Raw genomic sequence first — 14,564 nt, 5'->3', positions numbered from 1 at the left:
ACAAGTTCTGCTATAACACAGTAGGACTGCTGGATCACAAGTTCTGTTATAACACAGTGGAACTTCTGGAGTATCTGTAAAAAATGATTGACCTAGGTGAAACAGCCCTTCAGCAATCCACCTTGTAGATTACTCCCCCGGGGGGGGGAACCAATGGATAATTTCAGCAAGGTCCCCTCCCCCACTCACAGTGTGCCCTCCATCACCACAGCAGCACACATGATGGAGCAGGTTTTTATCCTCGAGTGAAGAGATTTCAGGGAGTACGCACACTCTGATCTGTTGGAGGCACGAATCCCCCCCCCCTCCTCCCACATACCTCTCCCATGGAAGAGTTATGTGTTTCCGTGACGACGCATCCTCAATCGTTCACGTCTATGAGACTTTGAAGATGCTATTTGTGAACGCACGCACGCATACACGCCAAAAGGTATCTTCAAATAGAAGCTCTACATGGAGGCCGCGAGCCTCAGTAACATGGAGGCTGCCTTGTTCACGGTCGAGTGGCCGGGCGCTGGTGCCTGATAATCATTAGAGGAGATGGCCGCTCTCTCTCCAGTCTGTGGGTCACTCCTCAGTCCAATAAGGGGAGAGAATGGAGGTGTTTTTTCTTTCAGGAAAGTCCAACGTTTTTAGATTCTGTGCCAGAGCTACGTTTATAAACTATCTCTGTAATTTGTTGTGTTATTTTCCTCGGACAGGAAAAGCAGCATGATGAAATGTGATTAATCTCCCTAGAGTCAGTGAGCTCGTTCTCGGTCTTCATGGGCTTTAACAGAACATTAACAGAATACCGGACTGCCCGGCTAGACTTCTGCAAACATCTCTCCTCTCTGCTTCTCATTGTGAACACATGAGTCCTTACTGTTGACGACTTACCACCCCAGTACAGCACTGCAACAGAGGAACCCTGCGGCAGTCATTAAATATATATAAATATGAATCTGTCGTGGTGGTTACTGGTTTCCACTACAACCAATGACAATACATTTGAAAGAAGGAGGACATAGTCGAGGATAGCCTCATACTTATAATTACACTTTTACAGGCACATGGACTCCTTTCACTGAAGGTCCATAGAAACATGAACACTTTGTGAGAGCCATGAAATGAGTGCTGTTCAATTCAGAAGCACACACCACTGAACGGACCTGAGTTCATTGAAGATGAGTAACACCATTGCATTTGTGATTGACCGAGCAAGAGAAGGATTTGATTAATGCAACCAATGTAAAATAGTTCAATCTTGTAAACACAGTTTATCGACAGTAATCTCGAAACAAGCGCACATTGAAAAAAACAGGGAGACACCAACAAATAAAACAGTGAGTAGAAGTATGCTGAAGTTACGCAGTGGACATTACTTTCCTCCTCCATCCTCGCCATTGAGAGGTGTAGTGTCTTTCTGTTTGTGTTCCTTCTGGGTTAAACGTGGGCTGTAATTGTCTTACTTACTCTGAGCAGCTGTGGTGCTGGCTGGGAGTGTTCTCTGCTCCCATTCATCTGGAGGCTCTGGCGTCCCCACAGAACCACAGAACTCTTATTACCATCACCACACACTGGACCATATGACACACAGCCTCATTCCCACATGATGGAATAGCCCTATTCCGGAATAGCCCTATTCTACAATAGGGCTTCTCCATCGCTTTGAATGATGGGGAATAACCTCCAATGGGGTCCCCCCCCCCCCCCCCCCCCTAATGTCACAGACAGCATTATTAGCTTTTGGAAAGCCGACATATATTTGAAAGTATTATTTCTCTCTTTTCTGTGGCTGCATGGCATTGAATAGGGATATGAAAGGGAGCTGGCTGCCAGTACCAGCCAACACCACCAAACACCATCCAACACAACAGTGCACCACCCAACACCACCCAACACCACCCAGCCCCACCCAACACCACACTGCACCACCCAACACCACCCAGCACCACCCAACACCACCCAACATCACCCAGCACCACCCAACACAACACTGCACCACCCAACACAACACTGCACCACCCAACACCACCCAGCACCCCCAACACCACCCAACACCATCCAACACCATCCAACACCACCCAACACCACCCAGCACCACCCAACACTACCCACTACCATCCAACACCACCCAACACCACCCACTACCATCCAACACCACCCAACACCACCCAGCACCACCCAGCACCACCCAACACCACCCAGCACCACCCAACACCATCCAACACCACCCAGCACCACACTGGACCATCCAACACCACTAAGCATCACCCAACACCACCCAGCAGCACATACACCACCCAATACCACCCAGCACCACACTGGACCATCCAACACCACCCATAATCACCCAGCAGCACCCAACACCACCCAGCAGCACATACACCTTTGTGTGGATGAGTTGTTTTTCAGGAGGTCTAGGGTCCACTGTGGAGGTCAGGATCTAAACCCACAGTCCATCACCCAACAGGTGTGTGGTTCATCTTAGCTCTGTGGGCGTTTGAATCAAGACTTCCTCTTGTCCATGCTCCGCCCCCCCTCCACCATCGATAGAGATGCCTGGTTGGGCGAACCCACGCAGTCTTCGGTTCGCTGTTTAAAATCCCTTGATGTGGTGATTTCTCTTATAATCCTCGATCTGAAACTTAACTTTATCCTCCCCACCAAACCATTACCCCCCCCCCCTCTCTCTCTCTCTCTCTCTCTCTCTCTCTCTCTCTCTCTCTCTCTCTCTCTCTCTCTCTCTCTCTCTCTCTCTCTCACACACTCTCTCTCTCTCTCTCTCTCTCACACACACACTCACTCTCTCTCTCTCTCTCTCTCTCTCCCCCCCCCCCCCCCCCCCCATCTCCATCTCTCAGACCCAGACAGAGTTCAATGCAGTGCGATGCTGAGCGCAGTGAGGGAAGACGCGCGGACCTCCTTGGCCATGCCCGCACCGCGGTGGGCTGCGCTGCGTCGGGACCACCGCTGATCCTCGGATACCCACCGGCTCTCCTCGGCTTCTTTTAAACTAAAACCACCCAGCAGACAAAAGGGATGCGGCTGCTCACCGTCACCACGCTGCTCTCTCTCCTCCTAGAACCAGGTGAGTGCATTAGATATAAAGATATTTAAAGGTAGCCTACGAAATGCGTAAATGTGCGGGATGTGTTCAAATTGGCGTGCCCCCATTTAAGTTTGGAGTAATAATAGACAAGATAAGTCTTTAAAATTAGACTTATATCAAATACAAATCTGTTAAATTGTCTAATTAACATTATGGGATGAGAACTCCCGCCGTCTTGGTGCAGATACATAATTAAACGAATTTTGCAATCACTACTTTTCCTCAACATTACGCCTTCAACACACTCCTCTCCACCGACTATGCGTTAAAGTTCATGGTCGGTTATTCCACCCAGGGTCGTGAAGTTGTGTCCCGTTCTGAACATCTGTTGCAGATCCACCCATGGATAATGTTAAATAATGAGTGTGGCGGTTGTGAGGCAGACCCATTCCTCTGCTTATGTATCCCTGTGGCTGATCGCTGGGCTGCTCTCTATACCTCTCAGACAGCAGGTTGTGGGTTCAAGCCCCACAGCCACCACTTACATGCATCAGTTATATTTTTGGGGGTTTTCGGACAAAAAACAGTTTTTCTCTTCATTTTTTGACAATCACATGTAATCTTTGTTCTATACTGTAACTGTAAGCTCGACCAGATGCAGCCAATATCTAGATATAGCTAATTAGGCACAGTGATCAGCACTGTTAGGAGAGTACAGTTAGGCACATATCCCGATTTGGCCATTGAACCAAGTACCAAGCACTAACAATCACTAGGTTAAACCCATTCTCCATATACAACAACCCTAGCTAGGATTAGACGCTACACAATGCTCCGCACTTATGGGGTTGGTAGTAAAAAGGTCAGGCCTAAATCTTTTTTTGAATGCAGGTAGCCCTTTTTATTATTGAAGGCGAGCTTATCAGTTGAGTGTGTGTGTGTGTGTGTGTGTGTGTGTGTGTGTGTGTGTGTGTGTGTGTGTGTGTGTGTGTGTGTGTGTGTGTGTGTGTGTGTGTGTGTGTGTGTGTGTGTGTGTGTGTGTGTGTGTGTGTGTGTGTGTGTGTGTGTGTGTACGAGTTCCAACAAAAAGGTACGTTTGATTCACTATGTCTCCGCATCAGAATCATATATGTAGTGATGATTGGTGATATGATACTAGTCAATTGCTCTTATTAACTTTTTTATTCATGTAGTATTAAGTAGAAAAGAAAATGTGGATAATGGAGTGACTAGTTTTAAGTAAGTTTGGTTCTTGTTGTCGTCTTGTGAGTCGGTTGCACTTATCGATAGAGGTCATCAGTTACTTAAATACATCTGGGTTAGTATTCGATGATCATGAATTGTACTCAGAAATAAGTATAGACTTAAATTGTTATTGTGCTTACAAATGAAGTCTACTTACATTTAAATTTAAGCCTAATATTATTTTAATGAGCCTTGATATTATTTAATAATAAAAACATATAATATTAAATTACACTTAATAGTAATAATAATAAAAGATTTATATAGTTATTTTCTAGGTACGCAATGCGCTTTACTTCATGAGTATGTGTGTGTGTGTGTGTGTGTGTGTGTGTGTGTGTGTGTGTGTGTGTGTGTGTGTGTGTGTGTGTGTGTGTGTGTGTGTGTGTGTGTGTGTGTGTGTGTGTGTGTGTGTGTGTGGTGTGGTGTGACCTCATCCCCTACCTCCAGTGTCCGTTCTCCATACACTGTCCCAGTGGGGAGGGGGAGTGATGAGACGTTCAGACCAGAGACCTGGGGAGGTTTAGGGGCCGGGTGGGGAATCTGGGGGTACGCCCCTACTCTAGTGGTGAGGGGTACAGACACCGGGGTTAGCCCCCTACTCTAGTGGTGAGGGGTACAGACACCGGGGTTAGCCCCCTACTCTAGTGGTGAGTACAGACACCGGGGTTAGCCCCCTACTCTAGTGGTGAGTAGAGACACCGGGGTTAGCCCCCTACTCTAGTGGTGAGTAGAGACACCGGGGTTAGCCCCCTACTCTAGTGGTGAGGGGTACAGACACCGGGGTTAGCCCCCTACTCTAGTGGTGAGTACAGACACCGGGGTTAGCCCCCTACTCTAGTGGTGAGGGGTACAGACACCGGGGTTAGCCCCCTACTCTAGTGAGGAGTAGAGACACCGGGGTTAGCCCCCTACTCTAGTGGTGAGTAGAGACACCGGGGTTAGCCCCCTACTCTAGTGGTGAGTAGAGACACCGGGGTTAGCCCCCTACTCTAGTGGTGAGTAGAGACACCGGGGTTAGCCCCCTACTCTAGTGGTGAGGGGTACAGACACCGGGGTTAGCCCCCTACTCTAGTGGTGAGTAGAGACACCGGGGTTAGCCCCCTACTCTAGTGGTGAGTACAGACACCGGGGTTAGCCCCCTACTCTAGTGAGGAGTAGAGACACCGGGGTTAGCCCCCTACTCTAGTGAGGAGTGGGAGGGGATCTTTAGTGAACACAGGGAACAGAACCTTGGTTAGACGTCTCTTCCCACAGACTTACGATTTGTATATCTGCTTGAAATTAGACATTTAAGACTGTCAATTCCCTACAATATAAATGTTTACCCATTGGATTATAAGTGCAATTTAAGTACAGCCTGAAACCCTGAAACATCCTTATGAACATCTATTGGTGATGCACAGCCCTGGTCCCATACCTTAAATGTGTAATATTGAACCTTATTGTTTGCGGTGTGTCGCTGAATGTGGTGTCAGTCTTCCCGATCGCTCCAGAGTCTGTTACCTCCGTTACCCAGGGCCACTGTTGCTACCCCAGCAACATCCGGAGGCAGCATTCTTGAAATGGTACATTTATAAATTGAATAAACAAATGAAATGTATTATAATGACATGTCTAACGGGCTTCATTATTAATTGTGAAAGCCAGCTTGACATTTGGCAGTGTGCTATGATACAATGGGCCACGAGGACGAGCACATTTTGACCGGCCATTTCAGGGAAAAACTAAAAGTCTCAAACCACAACAAATAAAGATGGCAGCCGATCCTAGGCAGAGATCTCCAGTGTACTGCTGGAGGGGTCCTCGTCAATATCAGGTTAACAGTGGTTAACATTGGTTAACTGTGACTCAGCGCTTCCCCTTCCACCAAGGCCAGGCCCCTGTAGCTGCAGAGAGCTCATGGCCAAGACCCCAGCGACAAAATAAAGGTGCATTCTGGGTACGCAAGGCTGCTGGCCCTGATCATTTTTATACTCTTTGTCCTTTACAGATTTCACGCCATAGGAAGATTGAATAACGTAATAAGCAGTAGTTCAGAGTCCCCAGGGTTCTGCCAGCTGGGAATTCAACTCATATCTGATGACATACTCTCCTATTAAAACCAGTTTGAACTGCAATGTCTCCGTGTGACGTAGCAGGGTCTTCGTCCATGGAAGTTAGTAGCGGAGAAGTGAAACAGTAATGGCACTTAGTAGCTCTTTGATGATAGTCGACCACAGCACATAGCAACAACCCTGGAGACGGACTCTTCCGTTCCTAATTAATGCCTCGAATATTAGAGTTAATTTAAGTTAATCTTTTTTTATCTTAGCAATTATTGTACTAATGCTTGCCAGTGTCAGGCTGAACGCTGAACCTGCAGATGAGCCATGAGAGCTTATGAGCCGTGACAGCTTTCTGTTGATACATCACCCATGCCTCCTCTTACGGACATTGACAACACATTTGTAGGGGCTTTATAATGTCTTAAATAAAAGTGGTACATTTGCCTGAAGATAATTGTATTGTCACAATTGATATGTAACCCATAAAAATGTATATGAAGTACAACCCTAAACCAAAGTATCTTGATAGACTAGAGCAGGGGTTCTCAAAGTTTTGACAGCTGAGGGCCAATTTAGGAACCCAGAATTTGACTGAGGGCTGCCCTAGGAAAAAATATTAGGCGGGAAACGCCGTCAGCATCCCAGTGGTGAAAAAGAACATTGCACCGTGGACCTCTGGGAGTGAGGTCAAGTGATGTCTAAATCACGAAACTGAGGTTCATCCTTTCAAAGTAATATACAGTCGGATTAAAACTAACAAATGTAAAAGGATTGAATTTGAAGCTAGAGAGAATCGACTTCTCTCTTTATCTATATTTATTTTTGTTTAAATTAATATTGATATAATAATAATAGAATAAAAAAAATTCAAATAATTTTTTCTTTTTATTTAAACTTACATCTGCATGTCATTGCGGGCCGCCAGGAATGTTTCTGCGGGCCGCCATTGGCCCGCGGGCCGCACTTTGAGAACCAATGGACTAGAGGCTTCAGGTGCCACTGCCAGGAGACACACTCTTACTTTGATTCTCAATGTCGAAAATCAACAAATTGAACGATACATTCGAACAAATAATTCCCAATAGCTTATCTTTTACATTGATTAAATCAGGCATTATACAGAATATAATTAAGAGTGACATTTAGAAAATGTATTACTGTTCTGTATATCACTGGAATTTAAAAAAACATGCATTTTGCTTACATAAATACAACAAAACCTTCAATATTATTTGTGTAACATTATCACTTTTCTGCTGTTCTTTGTGGAACCAGGAGCACTAACATTGTCATAAGTCCATTTGAAAAAAAACCAAGAGTAAGTTAATGGAAGACCGTTGTTATCATGGATTTGAGACGCTAAAACCACTGTGGAACACCACCTTGTTGTTCCCGAAAAAAAAAAGACATGCCTTGCCACACTGGGCTGGGCCCAACATCACATTTCTAATTTAAAAAATACCATATTAAATGTACTAATCAAATTGAACTGGTTGGATGGATAACCAAGGCTGGCGGCCTTCAGCCGCTCCTGGGGTAATGGATGGAGGGAGGGAGGAATGGATCACATCTACTGATCGATTGACCCATTGCCTGATTGGTTTCTGTCCAGGGCTGGCTCTGCAGATCCAGTGCTACCAGTGCGAGGAGATGACCCGCAACGAGTGCTCCACGCCAGAGTTTGTGGTCAACTGCACGGTCAACGTGCAGGACATGTGTCAGAAGGAGGTGCTGGTGATGGAGGACGGTGAGTCAGCCTAGCGCTGTTGTACATTGGGGAATGGGTTAACCTAGTGATGGTTAGTGCTTGGCACCTGGCTCATGAACATCCTTACTGTACCGACAGCGATATATTGTTGTTTCTCTTTCTTCGGAAATGCGTCATAGATTTGCCAAATTGTGATGTGTGCCTAACTGTACCCTCCTAACACTGCTTATCACTGCGCCTCATTAGCTGTATCTAGATATTGGCTGATCACTGCGCCTCATTAGCTGTATCTAGATATTGGCTGCATCTGGTCATCATGTTGGTTCTCGTTCTTCTGACAAACGTAATTATTGTAGGTCGCTTTGGATAAAAGCGTCTGCTACACGTCCTAAATGTAAATGTAGTCAGAGCCTATCCGCCCATCTTTAAAGCACCTGCTCACCATCTGCTGTGATGTAGACAGGCCAAAACCTAGCCCATGATGACATTGCAAATTAGGGTGGAAGAGGGTCATGAGGCTTGCATTTCCATTGGCCTATTGGCTGTGGTAGCTAGTACACATCAGAAGTTCCTCCCTCTCAATTCTTGCCAATTAACCCCTGATACTGAAACTGTAACGAAATATTCTTCACACACATACACACACACACACACACACACACACACACACACACACACACACACACACACACACACACACACACACACACTCTCACTCACACTCACACTCACACTCACACACACACAAACAAATCATCCACTATTACACGCAAAGACAGACCAACACATATGACCGTCCCCCAACACACACACACACACACACACACACACACACACACACACACACACACACACACACACACTAACTAACACATTCAAGTACAGAAACACGCACGCACACACAAAAAACACACAAAACACATGCATTCTCACTCACACACAGAAAATTTGCAAAGACACAAGCTGACAAGCAGAGGACAATGACATGCAGGCGCGAAGAAAAGAGACACAGACAAACAAAGCACGCACATACAATTGCACGGCATTCACACAATTAGACACACACAGACAAACACACGCTCAGTCCCTCACCTCACTCTGCTTTGTTATCTCACTTGGGGAATTTAGAGTGAGTTTTTTCCTTCCTACACAAGAGGAGCAAAAGCAATCAGACGGCGTCCCGGGCGAGGCGGGCTGCGCTGCCGTCCAAAGGGCAGGGCGGGACACCGGGCTGCACCCCCTCCTGCACCCCCTCCGCCTTAATAAGAACATTTCCACATGAATGCTCAAACAAGCCACGCTTTTATCAGCATTATCATAACAGGGGAGAGGGGAACTTAGCACACTGTACCTTATCGCCGCTCCACAATGATGGACGCGCGTTGTCAGCGGAGTCGGCTATCTGTGATTTGGGAAAAGGTCCTGAATAAGCAGTGGGAGGGCTGGAGGGGCCATGGTTTGATAAGCAATGTCCCCAGATTACCTGTTCCCTCCTGAAGCAAAGCGCCTCACTGCCCTGTCTGTACTGCCACCCCTACTGTCTGTCTCACTGCCCTGTCTGTACTGCCACCCCTACTGTCTCACTGCCTTGTCTGTACTGCCACCCCTACTGTCTGTCTCACTGCCCTGTCTGTACTGCCACCCCTACTGTCTCACTGCCCTGTCTGTACTGCCACCCCTACTGTCTGTCTCACTGCCCTGTCTGTACTGCCACCCCTACTGTCTGTCTCACTGCCCTGTCTGTACTGCCACCCCCTACTGTCTGTCTCACTGCCCTGTCTGTACTGCCACCCCTACTGTCTCACTGCCCTGTCTGTACTGCCACCCCTACTGTCTTACTGCCCTGTCTGTACTGCCACCCCCTACTGTCTCACTGCCCTGTGTGTACTTTCACCCCCTACTGCCTACTGTCTGTCTCACTGCCCTGTCTGTACTGCCACCCCCTACTGTCTCACTGCCCTGTCTGTACTGCCACCCCTACTGTCTGTCTCACTGCCCTGTCTGTACTGCCACCCCCTACTGTCTCACTGCCCTGTCTGTACTGCCACCCCTACCGTCTCCTCACTGCCCTGTCTGTACTGCCACCCCTACTGTCTTACTGCCCTGTCTGTACTGCCACCCCTACTGTCTTACTGCCCTGTCTGTACTGCCACCCCCTATTGTCTCACTGCCCTGTGTGTACTGTCACCCCCTACTGCCTACTGTCTGTCTTACTGCCCTGTCGGTACTGCCACCCCTACTGTCTGTCTCACTGCCCTGTCTGTACTGCCACCCCCTACTGTCTCACTGCCCTGTCTGTACTGCCACCCCTACTGTCTCACTGCCCTGTCTGTACTGCCACCCCTACTGTCTGTCTCACTGCCCTGTCTGTACTGCCACCCCTACCGTCTCACCGCCCTGTCTGTACTGCCACCCCTACTGTCTGTCTCACTGCCCTGTCTGTACTGCCACCCCTACCGTCTCCTCACTGCCCTGTCTGTACTGCCACCCCTACTGTCTGTCTCACGCGAGCACGCGTGCGTGTGCGTGTGTGTGGGTGTGTGTGGGTGTGTGTGGGTGTGTGTGTGTGTGGGGGGTGGGGGTGTGTGGGCATGGCGTCCATTGGCTGCCTCCATCCTGCAGGGCTTGGTGCTCTCCCGGCCGACAGGGGGGTGACTGTAGACTCAGAACACCCTTATGGAGCGGTGCACAGAGCCAGGGGTCCTGGGAGGCGCCCATCGGGGGCTGGGCCTGGACCCCTGTAGAGAGGCTGCTGGGGTCCTCCCCGGAGCAGTGTTCTCATCAACAAGCTCTACTCAGATGATGTTCTTATGAGTTCAACAAGCTCTACTCAGATGATGTTCTTATGAGTTCAACAAGCTCTACTCAGATGATGTTCTTATGAGTTCAACAAGCTCTACTCAGATGATGTTCTTATGAGTTCGCTGGTATGGCTATTTGACTGTGTCTGTACCGGAGACAAATGGAAATGTGCACTTCAGAAAATAACCTAACCCTCTGTCCCGTCTCTCTCTCTCTCTCTCCGTGTCTCTCTCGCTCTCTCTCTCTCTCACTCTCTCTCTCTCTCTCTCTCTCTCTCTCTCTCTCTCTCTCTCTCTCTCTCTCTCTCTCCGTCTCTCTCTCTCTCTCCCTCTCTCTCCCTTTCTCTCTCTCTCTCTCTCTCTCTCTCTCTCCCTCTCTCTCTCTCTCTCTCTCTCTCTCTCTCTCTCTCTCTCTCTCTCTCTCTCGTTCTCTCTCTCTCTCTCTCTCTCTCTCTCTCTCTCTCTCTCTCTCTCTCTCTCTCCGTCTCTCTGCTGTTTGAATGTCATCCTGAGGACCTAAAACGAACTTGTGCTTTTGACACATCGAGGTACCTCATAATATTTTGGGGCTTTGATGCCTGATCTGAATCACAGATCAATAGACACAAGGCTGTTTCTTTACTATTCATCTTTTTTGAAGGAATAGAAAAGAGTCATTTTCTTTATATCCGGGCTTCTCATCAAACAGTCATGGCGTGAGTCACATTTGACACCCATTCACAGCTCTCCCACGCCCCAGTGTGCGTATATATCTGGGGGGGAACGTAGACAGAATGTCACAGCGGCGATGGGGTTTGACGCCGGGTCGGAAGAGTCTACCTGAAGTGTTCCTTAATGACCTGTCTCTGTATTGTCTAACCCCAACCTGCTCCTTAATGACCTGTCTCTGTATTGTCTAACCCCAACCTGCTCCTTAATGACCTGTCTCTGTACTGTCTAACCCCAACCTGCTCCTTAATGACCTGTCTCTGTACTGTCTAACCCCAACCTGCTCCTTAATGACCTGTCTCTGTACTGTCTAACCCCAACCTGCTCCTTAATGACCTGTCTCTGTACAGTCTAACCCCAACCTGCTCCTTAATGACCTGTCTCTGTATTGTCTAACCCCTACCTGCTCCTTAACGACCCGTCTCTGTACTGTCTAACCCCTACCTGCTCCTTAACGACCCGTCTCTGTACTGTCTAACCCCAACCTGCACCTTAATGACCTGTCTCTGTACTGTCTAACCCCTACCTGCTCCTTAACGACCTGTCTCTGTACTGTCTAACCCCTACCTGCTCCTTAATGACCTGTCTCTGTACTGTCTAACCCCTACCTGCTCCTCAATGACCTGTCTCTCTACTGTCTAACCCCAACCTGCTCCTTAATGGCCTGTCTCTGTACTGTCTAACCCCTACCTGCTCCTTAATGGCCTGTCTCTGTACTGTCTAACCCCTACCTGCTCCTTAATGACCTGTCTCTGTACTGTTTAACCCCTCCCTGCTACTTAATGACATGCGTTTCCACTCACAGGGTTATTCAAATTGACTCTTAAATGGCTCAATATTAAAATAGTACAATGTCTAAATAGTACAATGACCCCAGAGGCCGTATCTGGTGGTTGGTTTGATACAGCAACCAGATTTTCTTTTGCAATGAAAATGTTAAGGTGTCCTTGAGTGACTGACCAGGCCCCAGTCTGATGAGCTACTTGTCATCGAGGCTGGAAGTGTGTCTGGGTGGGCAAGTGGCAGCAGTGGCCAGAGAGGTTCAATATAAATGCAATCCAATTCATGGTACGCACTGAGCATACTTACCATCACACACAAGGAAGAACTGAGGTATACACACTCACACTGTCTCTCTCTCTCTCTCTCTCTCTCTCGCTCTCTCTCTCTCTCTCTCTCTCGCTCTCTCTCTCTCTCTCTCTCTCTCTCTCTCTCTCTCTCTCTCTTTCTCTGTCCCTCACTCTTCCGATTAATTTCCCCCCTCTCTTTTTTCTCTCTATCTTTCCCATCACTGCTACTTTTATCTATGATGCTGTCTCTCGTCCTCTCTCTCTCTGATGATGGTCGTGGTAATGAGAGGAGGGGGCTTCAGAGAGCTCCTCTTTATCCTCTTCTCTGAAGCCACCGGGCTGTCGGACGCCCACCGTCTTTAGATCCATCTTTATTGTCATGGTGACGGCTGACCAACCGCTTTCTGCGTGGTCATTCAAAGATGAAATCCAAATGTTACGGATTGGAACACATAACATCGAATCAGCGTGAGGAGAAGAGCGGCCGCTGTTCAACCCCTGGTTTAAACGCTAACCAACGTGGTGGTAGTGAGATGTTTTGAGGGCCCCTGGTTTAAACGCTAACCAACGTGGTGGTAGTGAGATGTTTTGAGGGCCCCTGGTTTAAACACTAACCAACGTGGTGGTAGTGAGATGTTTTGAGGACCCCTGGTTTAAACGCTAACCAACGTGGTGGTAGTGAGACGTTTTGACGATGTCTGCAGTGCACTGCCCGCGGCTAATTCTGCTCCATATTTCAAGTGGTACCTTGATTGTTTTATATTAGCGGGGTGATTGGAACAAGGACTGAATGAAACGTCCCTCCTTAGCAGCACTTTACTCCACGCTTATGTACAGCTATTATTAGGGTATTGACGGGCAGGGCCGCTGAGACAAGACCCGCCTCACAACAGGCCATAGCCAATCAGCACACGGCAGGTGCCCCCAAGAAACCGCTTGGAAAAACCCGAAGACCGGTGTGCAAGTTGTTTGTGACGCCGTGAATCAATCGATGAATTGGATAACTAAGTGACAGCTACGCCCTAAGGACACGGCAGAAGACAACGCAAAACAACAACACAGACGCTGAGAAGTTTGCAGCGCTTTGAATGGATCACAGATAAACAGATTAACATGTCACACGTAAAGGGCTACGATTGGATCACAGATAAACATGTTACACATTAAGGGCTACAAATGGATCACAGATAAACATATGACCCATGTTATAAAATATAACAAAGAACAGTAGCGCTGCCCTGTTCAGCTACGCACTGTTCACTGTTCAGGATTTATTCTTAAATAAATATCACTGTTGTCAGCTGTACAAAGTGGTAGCACTAGAACTGACTGTACTCCAGATTGATGAGTGAACTTCCATAGGCCTGATGAGAAGGGTGCAAACACATTCCTGCGATGTCTGGATCAATGGACGTCCAAAAACTCTTTACATTATTTTTTTATATATATATTTTGGGGAAATCCTCTGCATTGCATTTAATAGAGCGTAGTGTGTGTGTGTGTGTGTGTGTGTGTGTGTGTGTGTGTGTGTGTGTGTGTGTTCAGCTTTGGTTCGGGGTCATTTCAACAAGCTCTGTGTTGTCTTGTTCTCAGACAGGACAGCTGTGGCGAGGACTGCAGTGTTTAATCCTCCACTCTGGAGACACATTGCCCCTCTCCTCCCCTCCAGAACACCCCCCACCGGGGGCTAATGAGAGCGTCCGCTCGGCCCTCCTGGAGGACGGACCGGAGACCCTCACACTGTCTGCAGCACTCCTGATTCGCCCGCTTATCTAAATTGCCTCTTACTATTCATGAGGCTCATTTGCCGTATCGGGAGGAGGAGATGAGAGTGGTCTTTGTCCGTCAGTATTTTCCCATTTAAAAGAGCTGGGGATAGTTGGCAATGTTCAAATCCATGCGGTTATTTGGTGACGCACTTCAGTAAGTGTGTGCATGTGTGTGTGTGTG

The 14,564-nt window shown here is 47.8% G+C and overlaps 1 protein-coding gene across 1 annotated transcript in view; it reads left to right on the top strand.

Moving 5' to 3' along the window:
• The first annotated feature begins 2,860 nt into the window (after window positions 1-2,860).
• LOC132445682 (ly6/PLAUR domain-containing protein 1-like) overlaps window positions 2,861-14,564 on the top strand; it is a 31,311-nt gene continuing 19,607 nt past the window's right edge. The window contains exons 1-2 of the mRNA XM_060035797.1: window positions 2,861-3,073; window positions 7,940-8,074. Of these exons, the coding sequence (XP_059891780.1) occupies window positions 3,025-3,073; window positions 7,940-8,074 (184 nt within the window). The 5' untranslated portion in view covers window positions 2,861-3,024. The remainder of the gene's footprint in view (window positions 3,074-7,939; window positions 8,075-14,564) is intronic.

This window comes from Gadus macrocephalus, chromosome 17 (genome assembly GCF_031168955.1).
Source record: "Gadus macrocephalus chromosome 17, ASM3116895v1".
Classification (NCBI taxonomy): domain Eukaryota; kingdom Metazoa; phylum Chordata; class Actinopteri; order Gadiformes; family Gadidae; genus Gadus; species Gadus macrocephalus.
Note: the sequence above shows the minus strand (reverse complement) of the source record. Positions and strands in the feature narration are given on the sequence as shown.